Source organism: Pocillopora damicornis, chromosome 6 (genome assembly GCF_964200805.1).
Source record: "Pocillopora damicornis chromosome 6, jaPocDami1.2, whole genome shotgun sequence".
Taxonomy (NCBI): domain Eukaryota; kingdom Metazoa; phylum Cnidaria; class Anthozoa; order Scleractinia; family Pocilloporidae; genus Pocillopora; species Pocillopora damicornis.
The window spans coordinates 16,231,929-16,255,602 of NC_142675.1; the positions used below are offsets into that span (position 1 = coordinate 16,231,929).

The 23,674-nt window shown below is 37.7% G+C and overlaps 3 protein-coding genes across 4 annotated transcripts; 2 read left to right on the forward strand and 1 right to left on the reverse strand.

Moving 5' to 3' along the window:
* The first annotated feature begins 421 nt into the window (after window positions 1-421).
* On the forward strand, window positions 422-6,657 carry LOC113668782 (cation channel sperm-associated protein 3). 2 transcript variants are annotated; one of them, XM_089209275.1, is made up of 9 exons: window positions 422-568; window positions 734-800; window positions 1,727-2,027; window positions 2,458-2,690; window positions 3,436-3,561; window positions 4,162-4,227; window positions 4,407-4,469; window positions 5,109-5,266; window positions 6,131-6,657. In XM_089209275.1, exons 1-9 carry the CDS (start codon window positions 528-530, stop codon window positions 6,294-6,296), a joined length of 1,221 nt encoding a protein of 406 aa, XP_089065401.1. In that variant the 5' UTR covers window positions 422-527; the 3' UTR covers window positions 6,297-6,657. The 2 variants fall into 2 exon arrangements, with proteins under 2 accessions (XP_089065401.1, XP_089065402.1); XM_089209276.1 differs by lacking the exon at window positions 734-800 and having other exon boundaries at window positions 428-568.
* LOC113668808 (cilia- and flagella-associated protein 68) lies at window positions 6,530-8,283 on the reverse strand. Its single transcript, XM_027184765.2, has 3 exons — window positions 7,961-8,283; window positions 7,737-7,824; window positions 6,530-6,994 (listed from the first exon to the last, which is right to left on the reverse strand). The coding sequence occupies exons 1-3, from the start codon at window positions 8,183-8,185 to the stop codon at window positions 6,870-6,872; spliced, it is 438 nt and encodes a 145-aa protein (XP_027040566.1). The 5' UTR covers window positions 8,186-8,283; the 3' UTR covers window positions 6,530-6,869.
* Window positions 8,284-8,323: 40 nt separating this feature from the next.
* On the forward strand, window positions 8,324-22,521 carry LOC113668794 (cilia- and flagella-associated protein 91). Its single transcript, XM_089209274.1, has 18 exons — window positions 8,324-8,495; window positions 9,025-9,101; window positions 9,226-9,383; window positions 9,897-10,043; window positions 10,152-10,333; window positions 11,554-11,620; window positions 11,834-11,944; window positions 12,861-12,956; window positions 13,171-13,232; window positions 13,851-14,287; window positions 16,480-16,551; window positions 16,680-16,826; window positions 17,724-17,816; window positions 18,793-18,921; window positions 19,784-19,867; window positions 20,420-20,484; window positions 20,824-20,915; window positions 21,754-22,521. The coding sequence occupies exons 1-18, from the start codon at window positions 8,429-8,431 to the stop codon at window positions 22,200-22,202; spliced, it is 2,535 nt and encodes an 844-aa protein (XP_089065400.1). The 5' UTR covers window positions 8,324-8,428; the 3' UTR covers window positions 22,203-22,521.
* Window positions 22,522-23,674: the final 1,153 nt, after the last annotated feature.

Genomic DNA, 23,674 nt, shown 5'->3' on the forward strand with positions numbered 1-23,674 from the left:
AGATGGCATGACTCAACCTGACTTAAGTCATTTCTGGAATGCTTTGTGTTATATGTAGCTGTGGAGTTGTGCAATGTGTAGCATTACTATAATAGAAAAACTTTCTATGGCGCCATTTATTGATTGAAAGAAATAGTAATAGTTTAGAAACACTGTTGCAGTTTTTAAAGTCGATTTGTGCACAATGAAATAAATCGTTTGAAAACTAAAATGTACTGCTTGTGATAGTAGCCTGTTTTAATTCCTTTGAGAATGTGGCAGATTACTTGTAGAATTATTTTTGCGAGTTGTTTAATAAGCTATCGGAACAACGTTTTAGCATAGAAGAGAAAGCAGGCCCCTTCAAAGTTCCCTTGCCCCTCCCTTGAGATTTAGAAAGGAACGACCTCGAAACAGTTTCCCTCGGTTACCAGAAGGAGGTCTCGGCACGACTATCCGTTTGAACTGTTAATTTACAAAGAAAATCCTCTATGCCTTGTGGTAACATAAAAATCTCCGGTTTTTGACAAATAAGTCTTGCATCAATCATGTATCCAATTCTAAATCAAGTAACTGTAGAGCTATTAAGGTAAGATTTGAGAGAAAAGTTGTATATTGTCTTTGTGGAAATCTCCTTTTTGTTCAGTAACTGCAGCGGTTGGTTGGCGAAAGCCAGCACAAAGTTTAATCGTGACCAAATTTATTTTGTTTTCTCTTTATTAAAACAACCAAAAAAATCAAATAAACGCTGTAGGAAACGAAGAGATTCAAGGTATCGTGTAGATAAAAAGTTTCACAGATATATACAGAAAATAACAACGGTAAGATTTTTCTTTTGTTGCAATTTTTATTGTATGTAAGTACTTTATAACGACGTCTCGCAAAGTTACTAGGAGTGAGCTTGCATTTTAACCAAGAGTTAAAATGAAATTGCCCGGCTTATTTCATGACATCAAGAGCTCAGGAGTTCTTTGAAGTTATTGATGTACACGCGCCAACATGCGCATAAACAATCAGGTGAAGGTGTACAGATTCGTTCATCTCGTGAAAGGTGTATCCCAACAAGTTACGGAGATTCGTGAACTTTAAGACATGAAAGCATTGTTTGTGCATCACTATCGAGATACAGCCTTGATCTGACAATTTTATCGTTTGTGAATATCCTATTTTTTAATATATCAGAATGCCTTCAATGAGATGTGAAACGTGCTGGAATTTTTTAGAGCGTTAGTCGCTAAAGGCACACCCAGGAGAAATCACAGATTCCTAAGTGCTTTCCAAACTTCCCAAGTACTTTATTTCTCAATGAACCCCACAGCTGACGTACAAACCAATCGAATAATATGTATGTAACATTATCGAAACTGTTATTTCAAGGTTTTGCAAGGAGAAATTCCCTCTGCCAAGGCGAGATGAGAACACACACATTTATTTTAATTTTAGCAATCCATTTTTGTGTTCTCTGTCCGTGCTATCACTGTAACATATAACATAATTTCAGGGCAAAACATCTTTTGTTTTTGCCCACGTAGCTGACATGTTGGTCTCCTTTAAGTTGAATGACATTCTCATAACAAGAATCTACTCAAGTTATTGTGATATGCAAGCTCTCTAAATTTCAAATGAAAATGTGCACTTATAGAACAAGAAGAAAATTGAGCTGACAACAGAAGATTGCAGTTAATGGGATTTACATTTTACCTCACAATTTGAACTGTTTTCTCTATTTCTTCAAATTGCTTGGCAGAGTTCAGTTTTTAATGGCTTCATCATGGTAGTGATAGTCATGAATTCTTTTGTCATTGGCTTTGAGACAGTGGAGGAATGGAAGGTCCCTTATAAGAATGTCTTCAAAGCTTCGGATGAGCTGTTTCTTGGCATTTACACCATGGAGTTCCTGATGAAGCTGTATGCTGAACCAAGGGGTTACTGGAAAAGCAGTTATAACAGATTTGACTTTTCTATCCTGGCATTGTCATATGTTCAAGTCATCATGGATGAGCTGAATGTGGGTGATAAGATTCTCACACCTTTGAGGCTCTTAAGAGGTTTGTGAGAGTCACCTTGACAGTTAGATTGAGGAGAAGGGAAGTCTACACACAAGAGTGACTTGCACAATCGTCTCAGCTTATCCAAACGAGAACAAAGCTTCCCAGACCAGGTCTTCAACCTTGTTCAGTCAAGCTGAGTGAGCGGATAATTAGGCAACCAGTTCTCCCCAAATTTTTCTTTCAGATCCTTAGTAACCCAGATAAACACATAACTTTTCCTTATAATATCCATATATTATCCAACAAACAGGTAATGCGATTACTCAGACTAACCAGGTAAAAGTTATCTTGATCCAATACCAAATTCTCATAACTAATTTAACTAATTTACAAGGAAATGTGTAGTACCTAGGGGGGAGAATTAACAATTAAATCTTGGGATTAAAGGGTTTAATTTGTAGCAACTTGTTCTATCTTCTGTTTGCAGCTGCTCAAATATTACGGACCATCTCCTTCATTGAAGGCCTCCAAGTTCTTGTCACAGCACTGATTGACACTATTAGGAACTCTGTGCTCAATGTGGTGATCCTTCTTGCCATGCTGATGGCTTTCTTTGCTGTAGTTGGTTATTATATTTTTGGTTATGAAGAGGAGACTGGTGATAAAGAGAACTGGGGAACTCTCAGCACTGCTATGTTGACACTTTTCACATTTGTTACTGTGAGTTGTGTTCATGTTTTTTTTGTTTTGTGTTCAAACTGTTGTATCTAAAAGTGAATTGAATTTGGCAAGTTAGGAGGTTTCTGTCTTCTTAAACCCACCTATTCCCAGGTGAAGGTTAAATATGAACTTCAGCCTATTAAAAGCCCTTATCCATGTCTCTGTAGTGTGGCATAACTTTGCTGTTTTCCCAGGACAGGATGTCACTCCACTTCAGGTTAATTACCCTAGCTGTTTGAAGGCTGAGAAGCATTAACCAAGGGTTAAAAATCAATCCAGGTTTCTTTACTCCTTTGTACAAAAGACTTTATTGAGATATGTTCCTCTTTTATTATTAGAGCATCCAATCATCAGACTATAGACAAAAAGAATTTAAATTGAAATTTTCTTTTAAAGCTTGCAGATCTGAAAACAGATTACCCAGACTAACCCTGGGCTTTCTTAACCCAGCTTTGAACCACCCAGCCCTGATGCAGAGAAGCACTAATGGAATAAAATGACTTGCCCAAGAACATAAGACAATGATCTGACCCAGTCTTGAAACCAGAGCTCTTAATAGGGAGTCTAGTGGGCTAAATATTAGTCCACTGTATCTCCGATTATATTATTCCCCTTTCCAGGAATGAGCAGTAAATGATGTCTTATAGGAATGTCAATTCATTGATTTTGAACACAGACAGGTGGTTCTATAGCATGTGTTAAATTTATGTAATTAAATTTACAATTTGTAAATTGTTCTGTCCAGGTGGACGGTTGGACAGAAATCCAGAAAGACTTGGACAAAAGACCCTACAGCCAGTGGTTTACTGTGATCTTTATTTTCTTGGGCCACTTCATTTTCACCAATTTGTTTATTGGAATAATCATCATGGTAAGTCTAGTTTGTTAATAATTTATTGTCCTAACATCCTTGCTTTTATTGAAAAACATTTTTCATAAATCCCTGTTTGCGACTGTATACAGCAGGGCTGTACAAACCTGTATGGCCCCTTGAGATGCCAGCTGAAAAAAGTTAATGAAGCCGAAGACAGAGCAATATTCCAAATGATGAAATGTTTTTCATGTCTGCCAGACAGGAAAATAAAATTTTGCCTCTTGTTCGTGACACACAGACTTAACTGTGCTTAGTCTATGGGTCATGATCTCAAGCCAGATAGCAGTATTTTCCTATCTGGCCCTCTCATTCAGTCAATAAGTACATGGTATTGTTAATGCAAATTTTTTTGATAGTCATTCACTTCCTAGCCTTGTATGCCAATTGGTTATTGGTGGTGTTAACAACGGAGTTGAAAACATAAATTGGCCACCATAAAGAGTTTAAAGGCTGACTTTTCAAGCATTAGCCCTTTGTTAGAGCAATTGGTCTTTGACTGTGTGTTAACATTTCAATAACTTCTGTTTCTATATACGTATTTTTTAATATAATTTTCCATGATTAAAAACATTGTCTAACATTATAAATGTTTTGTAGAACATACACGAGGCCACAGAGAAGTTCATTGCCCAGCAGAGACAGGAACGTGAAGCAATTCTACAGGTTGAAACTTATCAACCATATAATTAATGAGTTCAAGTTTTTTTTACTTTTCAGAAGTGTCAAGGGTCCTTAATTTTAAAAGTTTACAGATAAATGGTTATTACTGGCAATTTAAAATTCAAAGAAATTCTTCAGGAAGAAGATTTTGTGTCGCTGACAATCAAGTTTTTTTTATGTAGATGAAGAAAGATTTCCTCTTCCAAAGACAACATGATGATGTCAAAGAAATGTTAGAAAAACAGGTATTTAACTGTTAGATTATGAGAAAGTCTGTTCACGAGAAACATGGGAAAGTTGCATGAAAAGTCCAATAATTTGTATAAATACCTTGAAGTTCTTAGATGGTCCTAACTGTACCTGCAGTCAGCAAAGAGAAGGATCATAACCAAAGCTTGAATGCACGTAGCCCATTTGATGTATTCTTGGTGACAAAAATCTTGTATGTTAAAATCTAGATAACCTAGAAACACCTGAAATGCAGACTATTTAGTGAGTGATTATCTCTGTCAAAATAATACTTTACATTTAAATAATTTTGACCAGAAAGATTGTCAAACTTAATGACAGACAGTTTTACTCATTATGCCCGAGAAGGTACATTTGGGCTCCATTGAAGAAATCAATTAAGATTCTAAGTAATTCCCAAGAATTAAAACATGAATCTTATGTCATCTTGAAAAGTTTTCCACGAACATTTCAACATTTGGTGTCTGGTCATTTTCAGAAATTCTCAGTAGTTCCAAGTTTTGAGTTTATTTTCTTTTGCATGTCTTGGAATTATAAGGAATATTCCTAAGGATTCCAATGATCTCTGTGTTTCTGTGGAATTTATTTTACAAGGAGGATTTTCTAGTACTGACCACCTTATTTCCATCCATTAGAAAAACAGCCAGTATGCTAACTTTGAAGAGATGACCCAGAGCTTCCAACAGACACTACGCCATGATGATTATGTAATCATGTCTGATCCTTGTGCCAATTTAACATGGATAGAGGCATTCCTTACTACAACAGACCATCTGGATCTTTACACTTACAGGTTTAGTCTGATTTCAAAAATTTATTTATCTATCTAAAGCATGAACTACAAGTAGTCCCTCATTTTGGCAAAGTCTGTCATACATGTTTTGTAAGGGGGGGAAGCCCTGATAAGTTGGAAAAAAAAATAGTACTTAGAGGGGAATAGCTCACATGCAACACTTGGGGTCTGGGAATCAAACTTTTAAGGCCCACATTGGTCAGAGGCAACTGTTGGACTTACATTATTCCTGCTTTGACCAACTTTTCACTGTAACCGGGTTGAATAGGTGAGTGGAGTGTTGTTGGAGAGAAAACATCGTGACAACTGATGGAGAAAGGCCAGGAGAGCATGGAGGAGAATCAACTATAAACCCAAACTATAATGTGACATTAGGTCTGGGAATGGAAACCAAGTCACAGCAGTAAAAAGCAAGTGCTGTCATAAATGCTCCATCCCAAGGAACATCCCTCCCCCTTAAGAGGGTCATTGGGAATCCCAAGTGCAAAGAATAAGCTGCCAAGTTTACAATCCTATGTCCCAGGGAAGGGGGGGTGGCCCAGAAGCCTCAACAGGATATGGGTAATAGTGATGCACAGTCTACATGTGTATGGCCACTTGGATAATTTTTGCAAATCTATAACCCCAAATATTCTGTCTGATTGTGCTTAGATTTGTATGGGTAAGGTTTATGTACCACACTCTATAGCAGTTTTATGTGACAAACAGATTGGCAAAACAATAGAATATCTTCTTGACAGAGTCAGGATTGCTAGGTCTTGATGCCACACCCTTATTCCTCCTCTGCCATCAAGGGTCATTTAACTTCATGGTCAGCCTTTAGTATGACATTAAATACTTAAAATTATTTTCTCTCCTTTTCAGATGCCAGCAAATCCAATTTCAAATTGCCAATGTTTTGGCAGATATGGCAGAGATGAAGTTAAAGGAGAAAGAGCAGCAAGAGGATGCAGTCCAAGCTTCAGCACTGCCAAGAGGAATGCAGTTGTTCATGAGAGCAAAGGCTGCAATGGCAAAGAAGAGTGCTTGATGCAAAACATCCCCTATCATTTATTGGTGTACTTCTTATTTTCTGCTGAAAGCTCACACAAAACATAATTTGGTCATATGGATTGGTGCTGCAATCAAGTTCAAAGAAATTTTTTGAAGCCTGTTATTAAAAAGTGGTCTCCCTTCATTTGGCCACTAATTTTGAGGTTTGGTTTAAAATATCACAACTTTGCATGTGTACATAAAAGTAAAGTACACAAAATTATCATTGAGTTTTATGTAGTTTTCAAAATTTATTTTCTGTTCTGTGACAATTGTTGTAAAGCATAAATATGCAAAATATATTGCAAAACTATTTTTTGGTACTAAATATATTAATACACTGTGCTTTTCTTTGAAAATGTGATGTCAATTTTGAAAACAAATTGTATTTCACTATTTAAAAATTGTTAGAACCTTTCATTACCATAGAGCGACATTTAAGTCTGCCTCTTTATTCTTAGTGAAAAATATTGTTGCTTTCTTAACAAAAAATTTGGGGCATTGTGGCTATATAGAAGCACAAAAAGTAACACAAGTTGGGATTTCCACTGGTTTTCATAATTAATCAGACTTATTTCTGTGAAGTTGGATCCCCAAAAGCTGCTCTAGATGTTGTCACAAATGAGTTGTACTGTTTCTTGAGCACTTTTGGATCAAGTTCTGGCTGATGACCTGGAAATGCTATTGGTTCTCTTGCTTTAAAAGAAAAAAAAAAAAATTTAAAATCAGATCTTCAACCACAAGTTTACTTTCACATGACTCTACTTAACAGTTAAGCCTGGTTTTTACTGGTTGTATGCACTGGCACAAGGAAAAGAAGAAGGGAAAATTCTGATTTGAATGTTCTGTTTTATCGAAAACCTATTGGTTGCTGCACTGGTAAAACCATATTTATTTTATAAAAGCAATATATAATAACTGACACAGGATGTTGGGCAAAAAAATTAAGTGAAAAGTTTCACCTCTCCCCACCTGCATGGTAAGTTACAAACTTTTCTTGTATTCTCCCAACATCCTAAGTGGGTTATTACACTGATATATGTCATAAACCAATAAAATGAGCATTCTATTGCTTGTTCAGTAATGTACACCAGTAAAGGGCAGAAAGTGAGAATTGAAGGTTTAATATACTGGAAGTCAATGTAAAGGAAGTGGGAGATTAGTACGCCTGTCCACCTCAGAACCCCCTCCTTCCCCCAATTGCTACTAGGAATGGCAGGCCTTAGTTCCAATCATTGTTTACTAGTCTTTATATCAATAATAACTGTGGTTATGTTCAACCTGGGGTTGCTTAAAGGCTCGTGATACCTTATGGAGGCTGTGATAATGGTATCCCTTAGTGTTTAGCTTTTACAGTAAATGGAATGTAACGCAACCCCCACTACGTCACGCTTTGAAGAATTACGAACTAGGAAAAAAAATTTACATTCTTGCTCACCTTCAAGATGTTTTAACGCCTCTGGTACTTTGCTTCTGTCAACTGCATGATATCCAGTACCATACGTCGTTTCAAAATAGTGATTATACTGCAGATTTGAATCGAAAAAGTTGCGGTTAAGGTACTTACGGCTGGACTTTGTTCGCTCTGATTTGCGAGAAATCTAAGATAAAAAAATCCTGATTGAATTGATGGCCTTACAGAGGGCCTTACAGTTATTGTACCTGTGAAGGAATTGGTTTTGGTTTTGAAATTCTATTGATGTCAAATCGCTGTTCATTCCAGTTGCCGATCAGAGTATTTGTGTTGTAGGAACTCTCGGTATTCGTGCATCTCCAACCAAACTGCTGAAGTTTTTTTTCGTCTGTATGATCCCAAACTTCCCCGTGGCCTGTAGCTCTAAGCTCACTCACAAATGGCATTATATTCTGAGAGGAAGCGTATGTCATCTTGGTGTGATATTGGATAATTTGTCCACCGTTATTCTTTCTCCGATCTTATCTTCTTTTCGAAACTTTGTTGATATGACAACAATGCGCCTCTTCGCTCGAGGCATGGGTTCCAGCGCTGGTGTAAGCCGCCTAGTCGGCATGGCAACAGGTTAAAGTAAATCTCACGCCGGCCATTTTGTTTTGACAGAATATGAAGACTTTTTTACGCTGAAATAACCGTATTCATTCAGAGGAAAAGCCATGTCTTCAACACAGACTGTAACTCAAGGAAAACTTCAAAACTCCAGAACTCACGACTACCTTTATGGTAAGTAATTGGGCTGATATTGAAACAAAGCTGAAATTTATTTTTCTCAAGCTCCATTTGCTAGACGTACCCTGTGATTGAAACTTCTCCTTTTTTTTCGCGAAACGAACTTACCAAGCACCCTTCAATTTTTTTCCTTTGTTTGTGCACTGTGAGGATAATAACGAAATAAGTGGTCTAGTATACTTTCGAGACAATCCTCGGCATTTACCCTAAACGATTATACCTTGTCCCACTGATACCCATCGGTGTAACCTTGTGCATTTGATGATTGAAGAAGATCTTATGGACGGGAGAAAAATAATTTTTGAATATGGAAGGTGCATCAAATTGAAATGAGAACAAATTTAAATAACGAACGAATCAAGGCCATCTAAGTATTTTAACGAGGGAGCAATAATCGTTACACTTTGTGTGTTGCATTGTGGCGAGATCTGATTAGCAGTGTCAAAATACATACTGCAGCTATACACTTTATTATACTGAAACCTGGTATACATATGTTTTAAGCGTATCTTTTTTCTTTCAGATCCACTTTACACATTATCAAGTGATAGGGACCATGCAAGAGCAACGTTTAAGGCGCACACTGGGACAGATAGAATCGTAAGGCTGAAATATGATGTCCACTCTTTAATTGCATTGATCTTTAGGGTATCTTATCAGTTTCGGACAGTCTGCTTTGAAGCAATAGTCATCAAATTTCATCTTTTCTCTGTCTATGCTACAGAAACGAGTTCCACATTTCAAGACAATGTTCAGTGACCTGCGTCACTATCCAAGATACAGCATCCATCTGGAGGTGACAGACCCTGTGCCTAAGTTCATACCGCGACAGTGGAGGGGATATGCTGATCAAGATAGAGAAGCTCTCATCAGATACACCAAGTAAGGCTTACTGTATTTCTTGAATATTGATTGCAAAACCAGCATCTATAACCCTACCAGCATGGTATTTTTCCAATATAAGGATGGATAATACCATTATCCATCATCCTTTGCCTTTTCTGATATGTTTGATCAGATAAGCATGATAATTTTTACAAATGCTATTTAATGAATTGCTGTTATGCAAGGCTTTTTATAGATAAAACACAGTTATGCGGGCCTCTTTGTAGTTAAGATTGTTCTTTATTAAGACTTTTACTCATTAGCTAAGTTTAAGGAGAAGCTTCAAAACAGGTTCCTATCCAATCCTAACCTGAATTTATCAAAAGAATTTGAAAAAAAGAAAAGAAAAAACAGATAATTTCAAGATTGTAAGAGTCCTTGTCAATCTTTAAAACAAGCAACATATATATGCATAAATTTGAATGAAATTTCACTTAAAGCATAAATGTAGTACCAGTAATTCTTTATTTTGGATGTAATTTATAGTATTGGGTTTTTCATCTCTATCAGGTTCAACTATGATCCATCAGTTCAAGTTCCTCCTAAACATCATGAGAAGGTGCATGTTTCTGGGACAGACCGATATAAGTTTTTCCGCAGGCCAATTATTCCATTTTTGCAGCAAGTTCCTCCAGATGTTCTCCTGCAGTCGTCTAAGTAAGAGACAATTATGTTCCAGTTTGAGTTTACTGTGGCTGATATTATGATTTGGTCAGCCATTTTAATTATTTGACACTAATTATCACTGTAAATGCATAATTACAGAATGGACCCCTTAGCTGCCCCTGAAATGGAAGCTGAAAGGCCACCCACCCCAGCTACACGTACAGTAGAAGTACAAACTGATTACAGAGACAGTGAGACACAAACAGACCCATATACTCCAGAGTATGTTGTACGACCAGGTTCACAACCCGAGCTACTCACACTGGCTACTCTTTCATATGGTAAATTTAGTACAAACTAGTGATTTATATAGGCTTGATTACCAGCGCCTGTTAAGGAAATGAATTAAACTCCTCTCCTAAAGAGAGGAGCACTGATGACGGTAACCTGATGAAAACAACAGAGCATTACCAGTGATACATTTATCATTATTTTTATTTCCTTACTTTTCTCATGCTGCTTAAGTACATGTTTGTGAGTGCCTGCTATTGTTGTTGTTTATGTGTCTGTTTACTTTCCTTTTTAACCTAAAATATCTTGTACCTAAATCACACAATAAAACTGATACCTCACTTTTGTAAAATAGGAGCCTGTAGCTTGCATAAGCCTCTTGGTTTCCGTACAGGTTTCCTTGCCACATGCTAAATCTTCAGCTATATCATATTTATGCATATGAAATTACTCTTTTATTTCTACTGATGCGTTCTAATTACAAAATGGCATAAAATAAACAAATAAACAAAAATTAATAAATAAACAAATAAAAAATGCAAACTTAAGTTATACCTAATACATGTAGATGGCAAGCTTAATGATTGTTATGTTACAGTTAAAGTGTGCATGCTTGGATCCAATCGACTGAAGATCAATTTGTTGAGTTATTGGAAATAATTGTTGCAACTACAGAGCAGTTCTTTGTTTAGTTTTCTAGATACATTTAATTGAAACAGCAACAGCAATACACTTGATACAACCATTGCCTTTAGTTCAGTCACAGTTGTCTCAGTTTTATATAATAATGAACATGAAGGGTAACTAACAGCCAGAAATAACCTTAACCCTTTACACCCAAACATCAATATCCATATTCTCTATACTGTCCTCCATACATTTCCTAAGGTGCTGATAAAGAGAATTTGTTTAATAATCAAGAGCTTTTTTAATTGGTGATCATTTCCTTTATTCTTGTGACCTACATATGTGATTCAGGGATGATATCATAAGGAGAAATTATATGCTGGTCACTATCAGGGGCCAAAGGGTTAATTTGATAAAATGCCAGGTTGCTTGATGGAATTAATTACCAATATATAATTTTGCAGATTATGAAATAAATAATTGAAATAAAGAGTTGACAATGCACTGTATCTATAGAAGTGCATTTTCCATTTAATCAAATCAGGTATCTGAAGTTTAGAACAAAAATAGCAGACAAAGTACTTAGTGCTACAAACGCAGGAATAATGAACTTGAACATATTTTCAATTATTATTTCTTGAAGGTCATGGCTTGCCAGCCGGACTAGCGGAAGTAGAGATGATTGAAAGGGCAAGGGCCAAACGAGCTTGGTAAGAAAAATTTTTCTTGATAAAAGGATGAAGGAATTTTATGCTTATGGATGAGCTTTGGTCTTCAGTTCATGATGCCTATCAAGAATACCTAAGACAAATAGGTTTTACATCTTTGAAACCCTTCAGCTTTGAACCGCATAATAGTCTCAACAGGTTGCGTCTACATGTTTGACGTGAGCTGATGTAGTTCATGTCCTCTCGTCTCTACAGGGAGGCAACACTTCCAGCTCTAAATGACACAGAAAATCTTGAAAAGAGAAAGCGAATGATGGACGAACAAGAACGAAGAGAGTGGTCATTCAGAGAACAAGAAATTGAGAAGTAAGTTTTCTGTTCACTCATTTGATAGAAATTTGTACTGAATATATATTAAAGAAATAAAAAACGCGCCGAGTGCATTATTGAGTTAGATAAGCAAGAGGGAATTTTTAAGAACACGAGAGAAGTGCCGAGAAGTACGAACCGAAGGCGAGTGCTTCTTGCACTTCTCAAGAGTTCTTAAAAATTCCCAAGTGCTTATATAACTCAACACTGCTCGAGGAATAAGTCTTTTTATTTCTTTTATAAAATGTATCGTGAATTGCGCGCGCACGTGCCGATGACTTAGGCTGCGTGTATGACGTAAGGCGAGTGCTTTATGGAAATACAATTAACCCGTTCTGACCAATCACGGCGCGCGCATTTATAAAAGCGTATCTGGACCCTTAAAGAAAATAACATTAACCACTATATTTCATGGCGCATCCTTTCATCAAGATCGCCCCACAACTGCGCAAACAAAAGATGCAACCTCTGCCTTAAAGAAAAATTACTCATCTTTCGCCGCCCCGAATTATTATCACTCAATAAACGTAATGAGCTCGTGTCCTCATGCCGCCGCAGAAACAAAATGTTACTGCGTAACAATTGAAGTATTGATTTTATGCAAATTAAAGTATATCAACGATGGTACGAATATTCTGGACAATAAAATCCCCTGATGAGTGAGCAGCTACGAAACAGGCTTGTATGGATGAAAGTATAGTCTCTCTGTTTTTTTTCCCCTATCGCAACATATATCGCGCTTTACTTCTACATATTGAGCACTGTAAAACGGAAAAATCAATACACAGACTTCCTATATATATATATATATATATATATATATATATATATATATATATATATATATATATATATATATATATATATCTGAAGACATTGAATTCCGTAAATCTCACCCTTCCTCCTTTTAAAGGTTGCAAGAGGCACGACTTGAGGTGTTGAAGAGAATCCTTGAACAAAGAGAGGAAGATCACGCTGAGCTGAACACAAAGAGACTGGATAGACTATGGTTAGTTTAGTTTGTAACTTATGCCCCATGATGTTTTATTTTATCCTAGAAACCTGCGCAAGGAAACATTTCTTGATAAATTCCAGTTGAGAACTCTTCTTGTCTGTGAAAGAACAAAACGTTTCTCGTTTGCTAAACACCTCCCCCCCCCCAAAAAAAAAGAGAGAGAGAGAGGTGCTTTAAGGCAAATTTATTGTTTATTTTCTTTGCACAGGTCAAACAAGCAGCAAGAAAAAGATAAGAAATTTCAAAGAATTCAAACGGAGCATATTAAAAGTAAGTTGCCGTCTTGTTTTCAGCTTGTACACTGTATTTCTCTCGTTCAGCAGGTGTATAATTATGTAACTTTATTAGAACACTCAGGTAGTACGTGCGCCATAACCGGTCAAATAAACGGGTCATATTTCACTGTACGGCCCGCTAAATTTAAGCGTTTGTTTGAATTGAAAGCCTGAGTAATTATGATTTTCTTGCTAATCTCGTTTTCTCGGTCTGTACTGCAAGTTATGAACCTCGTTTTTTCCACTCGGTACATAAGTTTCATAAATTACCTCGAACTCGGTTAGTACGAGGTTTCTAAGGAAGTTATACACGGTAAACTAAAACATGCCCTTCCGTTTAGCAGTTGTGTTGAATTTCATATGTTGCAGATAATTCCACAATAATCCAGTTGCTGTTTATCCTTCACATATTTTACTAAACTGCGGAGTCTTTAAATGATGTTCAAATTTCAAATGTTGCCAATAATTCCACAATAAGCCAGTTGCTGTTTTTCCCTCACATATTTTACTTAACTGCGGAGTCTTCAAATGATGTTTAACTTTTTTTTAGAAATTACACCTAGTCTTGAAATGTTTTTTTGGTATTTGCTGAAAAATGTTTTTGTCTTTCCAGCTGTGAGAAAGTTAAATGAAAAAAGACGTACAGTAGAAGGCAAACTGGAGCGACGAGACATAGTGCGAGACTATTCTAAGTTCGACTCTCAGACATATGCTCCTATGTCTCGTGTGGGAGTATTCGTGGACCGGGGATCTGAACAATATAATGTGAAGAGCTTCCATCTGAACACCTATCAGGGCCTTCTTGAGCTAGAGGCTTCACTCCCAGACTTTGTGACGCAGCCCCGGATTCAGGCTCCGAAGCCAAAGTCCAGCGGTAAGGGAGGCTTTGTCAAACGGAAGCAGCGACGTCAGAGGGAGCTGGAAGAGGTGGCGAATGCGATTGAGTTAGCGAAGAAACCGCCAGAGCCTGAAAAACCTCTGAAGTTTTTGGTGAAGGTGGAGAAACCGATACCGCGCCCCCCGACCCCATCAGTGCAAGTTCCATCCCAGGTGAGAGAGACAAAACTCACTAACTCACTAATAACGAGCGCGCGCAATTCATGATACATTTTATAAAAGAGAAAAGAGAGCAGTGCGGAGAAGCACGATCCGAAGGCGAGTGTTTCTCGCACTTCTCGAGTGTTCTTAACAATTCTCAAGTGATGAAATTAGGAGATCCTCGCAGCTAAGAACACTACTGAAACGAGTAGTTGTAAATAGGACCTGAAAAAAATTCAGGCCCGTACGGGATTTGAACCCATGACCTCTGCGATACCGGTGCAGCGCTCTACCAATTGAGCTAACAAGCCAACTGGGAGCTGGTCAATGAATTGGGTACAAATAAATTCTCAAGTGCTTATATAACTCAACAATGCACTCGGCGCGTTTTATATTTGTTTATTAAATTTGATTTATTGGCCGCCTTCCGCAAAACAACAGCGTCAAATCGCCAACTTTTGCGTGGTCTTTACGTTACGATCTGGAACTCAACGCTGCGCTCACACGTTGTACTTAAGTTGGGGTCTGTTGCCGTGATAGAAGGTAATTACAACCAGCCATTGTTGAATTCTGAAGAACAATGTGACTCCCTTTTTTAATCGACTTTTTCCCTCGGTGTTGTTCTCCTAACCTCTAAGTTCCTTAATTCCAATTAGAAAAGAGCTGTGAATGCGTGTTAAACGCGCGAAAGTGCACGTGATCGAGCCGTGACTGACGAGGCCCCATCTGATTAGTCGACTAGTCCTTACATACATACATACATACATACACACTTTATTGATGCTCCCTAAGTGGGCTTTTCAGCTCAATAGAATAAAAAAATACAAATATATAAATTAATTGAGAATGTAAATACAATAATATTACAATTACAAAATACATATCAATAATACAATATAATATATCAACTTAATAAAACATTTGCAAGATGACGTCTAAAATTCCTGGGGCATTTTAAGGACTTAATGTTATCATTCAAGGAGTTCCAGAGTTTGGCTCCTCTGAAAGCAAAGGAGCGCTGCCCTGTTGACAGGCGACATAAAGGTATATCCAAAGCACCAGATGATCGAGTTTGTCTATTATGGACTTGAGAACGTGATTTAAACATATCAGCAAGATAGTCTGGAACAAGCTTGTTAATACATTTGTGCATCATAGTAGCGTCATTTAGAATGAGTTTCTCTCTAATAGGAAGCCATTTCAACGATCGCAACCCATCCGAAATATGGTCATACTTTCTTAGTCCCAGAATAATTCGCCCAGCAAAGTTTTGGACTTTTTGTAACTTGTCAATATTGCTACTGCTGGTATTACTCCAGACAGTTGAACAATATTGGAGTTTACTAAAGACAAATGAATTTATTACTAACAGAAGTGTTTTCCTATCCAGGAGGTGCTTGATTCTGTTAATTTGGTACAATTTAAAAAGGCATTTAGAGGCAATCTCAGTGATATGTTGGTTATAACTGAGGTGTGTGTCGAGAAGAACACCCAAGTCCTTAACGACAGGCACAGGTGTTATTTCTTTGTCAAAAAGTGTTATACTGAATGATGACAGTTTCTTTAAAAGTTGTGGTAATCCAACAGCTAGAACCTTAGTTTTGTCCGGATTAATCAAAAGAGAGTTTTTACAGCACCACTGAGATATTCTCGTAAGATCTTCGTTTAAGGCGAGAATGGACGTGGGTAATTCGGCAGGTGAAAAGGACAAATACAATTTACAATTATCAACATAGGAGGCAGATAGACAACGTTTAGGAACAGAAAGGAGGTCGTTAACATAGATTGTAAACAAAACCGGACCTAAAATAGAGCCTTGCGGAACTCCGAACTCAAGTGGGAGTACTTTAGAAACTGCGTCACCGATTCGAACGCACTGTTGTCGGTTAGAAAGGTAACTCTGAAACCAATTCAACGCACCCTGGGAAAAATCGAGATTTTGTAGCTTGGATAACAAGATGTCGTGTCGAATACTAATATGTCCTTCTCGACATCTTTGAAAGTAAATTTACTACGTAATTCAGAAACTAACACAATTCTACTCCCAGGTTCTTTTCATCATTCTTGTAAAACCTGTTCGATAAATCTTGGTGCCTGAGGACTCTTTGATTCCGTACCGTCCATATGTTACGACAACAGTACCATGTCATGAGATCTTCGTTTGGACTGACACATTTTCTTTCTTCCTCTTTCTTTTATTTCAGCTTGAAGAGGAACAGGAGCTCGCCTTGATTTTCTTGCAGAAAGTTATCCGTGGTCGTGCCATTCAAAATATGGTGAGTTAGAACTAATGCTTTCTGTTTCTCTACTTTGTTCAGTTATGGACAAGCGGCACTATCAGTTCTTTATTTTCTCGTACATGTAATGTTTTTAATTATTATTTTATTTTGTATTTGTACCTTAGATGTTTGAAGGAAAGGAGAAGCGTCTGGAGTTGATTCAAGAGTTACGCAGTACGCATGCGCTGCAAGAAGCTGGGCAGGTAGAAAAGAGAAATGAGCGACAAGCTGTGTTGAGCTTGCAGAGGCAGAGGAGACTGGATACTAACAAGGTACATTGTTTGTCAGCCAATGATTTTACAGATCGAATGGACCGTATGTTTTTAGCGTTGTATGAAAAACAGAACCTGATTGGAGAATCTTCGTGAAATGATGAGCTTTCTAATAAATTTTATATCGCACATCGCCCCTTTAGTGTGACGAATTGTCCAAGAAATTCTCAGTCCTAATGGCCGCAGTGAATTGCGTGTACTATTTTGTTCCATGTAAGACACATTAGTCAGCTTTCTTCACTGGCTTTATTGCGGACCGTGATGTTCTTTTTTGAGCACTGGTGGGATCGTTGTGTTGTGTTTGTGGGCATTACAGTTAACTCTCACAGTTCTTTCCTACCCCTGGGAGTGGCGATGTGAGAATTGACGATATAACTGTTAAGGCGTTATCAGTAATAAAACTAGCATCCTAGCCAGGGAAGGGTAACAATACCCCTTTATTCATCATGTACAAAAATCGAGAGAAGCTCTGTTGGTGTAGGACAGTGTAGGCCAGTTGATCGTCGAGAAAACATAACTTTCTGCCACTGAACTCGTCTCCATAACGACGCCCGCGAACATTCTTTGACACCCCCCCTCCCCCCCCCCCTCTTCTAATGTAGTTAATCGCCAATGTTTGTGTGCCATCTTGGAGACCATCACTGAGCGGGGCACGAGACGCAGAAGGTGTCCCAACAGTGTAGCTTGAAGTGTTATTCAATCCTGATTCCCCTTTACTAACATACACACACGTTTCTTTGCCTGTATCTACACTCCTTTGCCGAGACAGTTTCTCGCTTGTCAATCTCTCTTCTTAGCGATCTCGATATTTCTTTTGATTGTTTAAACTGGTTGTCACTTATAAAACTGCTCGCCATGCTATGTCCCAATATGTTCTCACTCATTTCGTTTAACCAGGAATCTTTTGTGGAAGAAGCCCTAGCTCAGATGGAAGGCTCGACCCTTGCAGACATGTTTGACTTCTTGAGTAAGGAGCTGATTCGACTTCAGGTGAGAAATTTTTTACGATTAAGTCTGAATTCATTCAACAACATCCTGTCTCGTTTTGTCCACTAAAGCGTTTGGTCGGAAGTGTTTCATTCGCTGCCGAACGTCTTTCAAAGCGCCTTGAAAGGAATTCCTTTTAGCCTGCCTTCTCCTTTAAATTATTGTCGTTAGAGTTGCTTGATCAAGTAGTGACTGTTGTATGTTTAATTTTCCTTGAGCAACGCTGACTAACATAGAATTTTAAATGAATTTTCACCATCATTCGTTTGAAAAGGAAGGAGAAACTGCTAGAAATTGAATTTCTTAAATTGTTTCAAATTTGAGAGAATTTTTCAAGCGATTTTCCACTTTTTTATCTGTTCTGTATCTGGCGTGTGTGCGGCGAAAGGAAGGTTTATGAAGCAACTTTGCGTTAGTGCGTCAACTGGGGAAGTGAATTACGTTTGGAAATCGAGATATAAATCACCTTATATGGTCCACAAAAATAAAATAGATATCCGTAACAATAAATTTGAAATCGCATTGTTGCGGGCAAAGTTTAAATACTCTAAAAACGATCAAAATAAAAGCGGGAAGCTTTTACTTTTTTTGTTTTCCTTTTGCTCTTAGTAGACAAAAGATTTGGAGATAAAGTGCTAGTATCATTACTTTCTTGGCTGATATGTTTTTCAGGAATTTTTCCTTTCTTGTTTTGTTCTTATTACTTCGTAATATCGCTTGAGGAACGAAAATTTTGTGTTTGTGGTATTCTTTTCTCACTAATTTTTCCTAAAAGACTTGTCAGGACATAATTAAACAGTATGCGGTCAAAGTCTTTCGACGAATCACCACGAGCGATCGAACCGCGCATTACCGCTCTCGAAGATGTTCTTTCAATTTTGTCCTTTTTTAAAAGGCTTTCAAGTCTTGATTTATCTCGAACCGCAAATATGTCTTGTTTGATGGACTGACCAAGTGTGTGATGGTTCGAATATTTTAGGAAGAGAGAAGAATCCATGCTTTTGCCATGTTGGCTGAACGACAACGAAGGATTCGTGAAGCCGAAGAGGGCGGACGAAGACAACTTGAAGAGAGACGGCGGCGCGAAGAAGATGAGATTTTCAAACAGGTGAGAAAGAACGAGTAGTACACTACCTAAACATAGTAGTGTAACCATTAACCTTCGATGGTATTCTTCAAATATATTTTATTTTCATGCTTCTACTAAATCCACCTTGTTCGCTTTTTACGTAAAGCGGAGGCGCAAATGTAGGGAAACTGTAAATTCAGTTTTCTTTCCAGAAACGACGCGTAGTTAGACGCAAATGTCGCCATTAACAGCAAGAACCGACAATTAATTGTGTGCAGATGATTCCAAAGTTGTAGTGTCTTATTTTCCTCCGTTGATTGTCAAAGCAGAATCGAGGAAGATAATTAAAAGGCATGTTGCAGCTTAAGATACTTAAGATACTGCTAGAATTTTTAACCGACACTTTGCTTTCACCTAAATGGTTTCTATTTGATAGGGACTTTCGTTTTATTTTAACAATTAATGATGTTATTCTCGCTTTGAAAAATAATTATAAAAAACAATGATTTAAACAGTGCTTTACTGTCACCAGTATAGCGGCTGAATAGTAAAAATTATTTCAAAATAAAGAAACCCGCAGGTTTATGAAATTTTTTTTACGTTTGCCTTAGACTGGCTACTTTGTTGTTGTTCATGTACTTGCTAATATGTCAAAACCTCAATTTAAACTCCGAAACTCCGGTAAGAAATCTTACGGAATGATGGGTTTTTTTTAAAGAAAAATTGTATTTCAGCAGCAGTACCTCGATATCAAATTGAAAGTTTTTCATTTCCCCTTTCTCCCTTTTTTTTCTCCATTTTGTCTAGTCCTTTAGTGATTGTGTGATTCGGGCCGCTGATTTTGAAAGAAGTAGCCTGTCACGTCAGTTATCTCACATGTGATTGGTTGATTTGTGTTCAGGTTGTCAGGGTTCATCAGTCTACTGTGGATACGTACCTTGAGGATATCATCATGGGAGCCATCGACAAAACGGCCGAAGAACAGGTGAGTTTAGGATGTTTGTCTGGTTCTAAAGTTTATTCGCTCTCTTAGAGTACCCGAAAACTCCTATCTGGTCACGCATTCTTACAAAAGGAAGTCCTTGCAATCTTCAGAAAACGATGGGTGAACAACGAGACAGAGTTAGCGTTGTGGAAATTTTCTGTATCCAACCCAAAGAGAGTTGATGAAAATTTTTGGGTGGTGCTCAGGAGTTTTTTTAAAAAGCTAAAAATCGGAGTAAGGTATGATGCTGAACTGGAATAGCCAAAGAAGAGGAGGTCAGCGGCAGAGTTGGCGAGGACAGAGAACAAGCCCGGCTTCCGTTTAGTTCATAGAGGTTGAGGAGTGAAAGTCAAAGCAAGCAAATTTCTTCAGTGTCTCAATCTATTTTGGCTCTGAAGTGGACCAACTTATTCTGTGTGGCTGGCAAATTTTATCAACAACGTTTCCTTGTTGTTGCAGTCCAATTTATTGAGATACCAACGTAGGAAGTGTTTTATCAGACTGTAGCATACTAGTCTAATCATGGCTATAACACGATACCAACCTTTTCAGGCTCGTAAAGAAATCCAAGACCAAGCAGACAAGATCAACCAAATTGCTTACGACATGGAGAAAACGTAAGGGGTACTTTAACTGTTGCACTGAGGATATTATGATTTAAGGATGAAGATATTAAAGTATTCCGGATTTTACGTGGAAGCGTTGGAGGACTGAGAGCGAAAAATTTTAGAATTGCAGTCTCAGTTTGTTCCAGTTTTAAGTTCTCGTCAACCTTGGTGTTAAACCTGATTATCTCCTTTCTCCTTCAAAATTTAGGAAAGGAAGTTTGTAATTCCAAATATATTTTTGTTTTGGGTTTTTGTGGTTTTTCTCAATCAAGTGCATATTTATATCTGAAGATGGTTCGCAATAGTCCTGTCCTCTGAAAACCTTACTATTATTATCAACTTCTGCAGCCGAACCAGACTTCAATCTGAAGAAATTGTTGCCGAGCTGGTCACGTCGTTCTTGTTGCCAGAAGTGCAGAAAATCACCATGAGAGAGAACGGTAAGCCAGACGTCACTCGTTTTTTGCCAAAAACAAAATCATTCCTTTCGCTGTAGCTTGCGTAACTGCTAGTTTTGTAAGCTTTTAGCGGCGAAGCGACGAGAGGGTCTGAGACGAGAAAATGAGTCCACGTAGACAGCTATTCAGGCTAATTGCAGAGAACCTAGAAGCTATCAGGATACTTAACAACTAGATTATGAGCTCGAGATTTCTATATTTTCCTCAGTAAAGTAAATCTTTATTGAGGATACCCATTTCACCAGAAAAGAGAGAATTAAGGCGACACTCAAATCGACCACAATACATGGAAATCTAGAGCGAGTAATCCTATTGTTTTAGAATAACGCTGCTAGACTTTCAAACCTAAAAAACAAGACAAGCTATGTTTTAAGGCTATTTTTTTAAACCACACAAAGTTAGGCCACTCATTCTACTCACTACAATCACGGATTATATAATAAGCTGAATTAGACGCGAATTTTGTTATTTGCCAGAGGACTGACGCAAAGATGAGGTCACCATGAAAACATTTTGCTCCTTTATTACGTTAAACAAATAGATTCCATGTTGCCGTTGGCCAGTTCAGTAATAGATCACATAAGACATCAAAAAGTGGCAGTAACATCAGTGACACTCGGCTGCACCTTATGTGCTACTTTTTTCTTCTTAGCACATTATGATGTCCTATGTGATATCCTACAGAACGGATGGACGGTAACATGGAATCCATTTGTGAAATAAGATAAAGCGAATATCGTAGCCAATCAGAATGCACCATTTTTGATATAACGTTGGTAGGTTTATGTTAATTAACAGTACTGTCTGGTTTAATTCGCAGTGAAGAGAAGCCAAAGGAAACATCTTCTTGCAGCTCATAGGATTATCCATGGCGAAACAGAGCCTGTTATGGAACAGTATCCGCAACCAGAGCCTCCGATGGAAGTAAAACAACCAGAGAAACAACCTGACGAACCGGTGGAACCTGAAAGGCCACCTTCAGGGCAACAAGTGTCATCCCGACCGCCTTCGGGTCAGAAGCCGTCGTCTCGACCTTCGTCGATGAAATCTTCGCCTTCGAGACCGGTTTCCGGAAAATCACACAAATCGGACGTTGGAAGCTCTAAACAGCCATCTCGAACAGCCAGCCCAAAGTCCGAACAATCCTCAAGAGCAGGGTCACCAAAGACGCGCGGTTCCTCTCGTCCAAGTACGGCCAGGTCTCGGCCTCATTCGTCTCCTTCTCGTCCCTCGCCGGAACCTTCAAACGCTACCGACGAGGCGTCATAGAGCATTTAAACACAATTTTGAAAGTTAAAATTTCATAGACTTCCTAGTAGAGAGAAACAATTCATTCGATCATTCCATCTGCGATGCTATAAGTGAATTTCATGTTTTAATTTGCCGGGTAATAAAAATCTGTTATGGGAGAGGATTCATAGATTTTCATCTATAGATCACCACCATCGTCCTCTAAAGTACATACGTTAGGTACTATTCTTGTAAATAAAACTCATTATGCATATTACGAATTCCAATTTCTGCTTGACTATGTACCATTTGTTTGGAATTCTCACTTGGATTTTCTAATAAATAGTTTTGAATTTTATTTTATTTTGTCGGGAACACGTCAGTGAGATGGTAATTGCAAATGGTGCTGCACCCGTAAAATTTCTACAGAATACGGTGAGGGCCTGGACAATAACAAATGTGGCATTTTAATTATGGTCTTAAAGAGTTGATGTGTTACTGACTAATTAAGGGTATTTTTACCGAATCTAATTTTCTTAAGTCCATGGATTTCTCCCTTGGTTTTCTAACTATTTCAGGTTTTTAAGCATCAATAACAGAGTAAATTACGTGAACGTTCGATAGAGGAAAGTCCTGCAAGTCTTTATCATTACTAACCCGCTGGAAAAATTTCTCATCCACTTCTGCAATCTTGAATAGAAAACACGAACGGTGCGCACGACCAAGTTCTTGTTTCGCCTAAATTCATTTCCTTGTCAATTTTCGTTCCCAGCCTCCTCTCTTTTGGTGAAGAGGTCGATGATCGTAACATACTGAAACTTGGATGGCGAAGACCTGATGGAAAAACAACTGAGAAAAAGGAAAAATGACCTTAAGAAGCCAACAAGTCATATTCACAAGTAATAATTAGAAGGACGATTACAATAAATGTCTGATCAGTTTTTTTGAATAAGATTGATTAGGGTAGTTGATGCGATTCCACCAAATTTTAATACTCAACAACTTGATTCGGCGAGAGATAGAAATTTATTTAACACATCTAAATTCGTAACCCTTGGGTATCCAATTTAGCATTGATTTCTTTACCGTAGTTAACTGCCATTTTTTTGTATCTTCCGTTCCATTGAGGGCACGAAAAAAAGCCTTTCGTTCACTTCCTGTCAAAAATCAAGTCCTAAAATTTACCCTTTTTTCTTTGTTTTAGCTGAACGGATGTGTAACCCCACTAAGGAGCAAAACCACGCATTTTGGACTAAAAAAGAAAAAAAATTGAAAGATTATTCACCCGAATATTTCTTCAACGTATCAGCTCGCACTTTATCAAAAATATGAATCCTGAAATCCTGAAATTTAAAGGATCTCATATTTATGTTTTTCCTTATTTTTATGTCTTCATTATCAGTATTTGGTGACAATTTGTTCTTGCCAAAGTAATTTCATGTAGCAACCCGTCTGTGATAAATTACCCTAGTGAATTTTTTGTTGAAAAAAACTCCTCATCTGTTGGACTT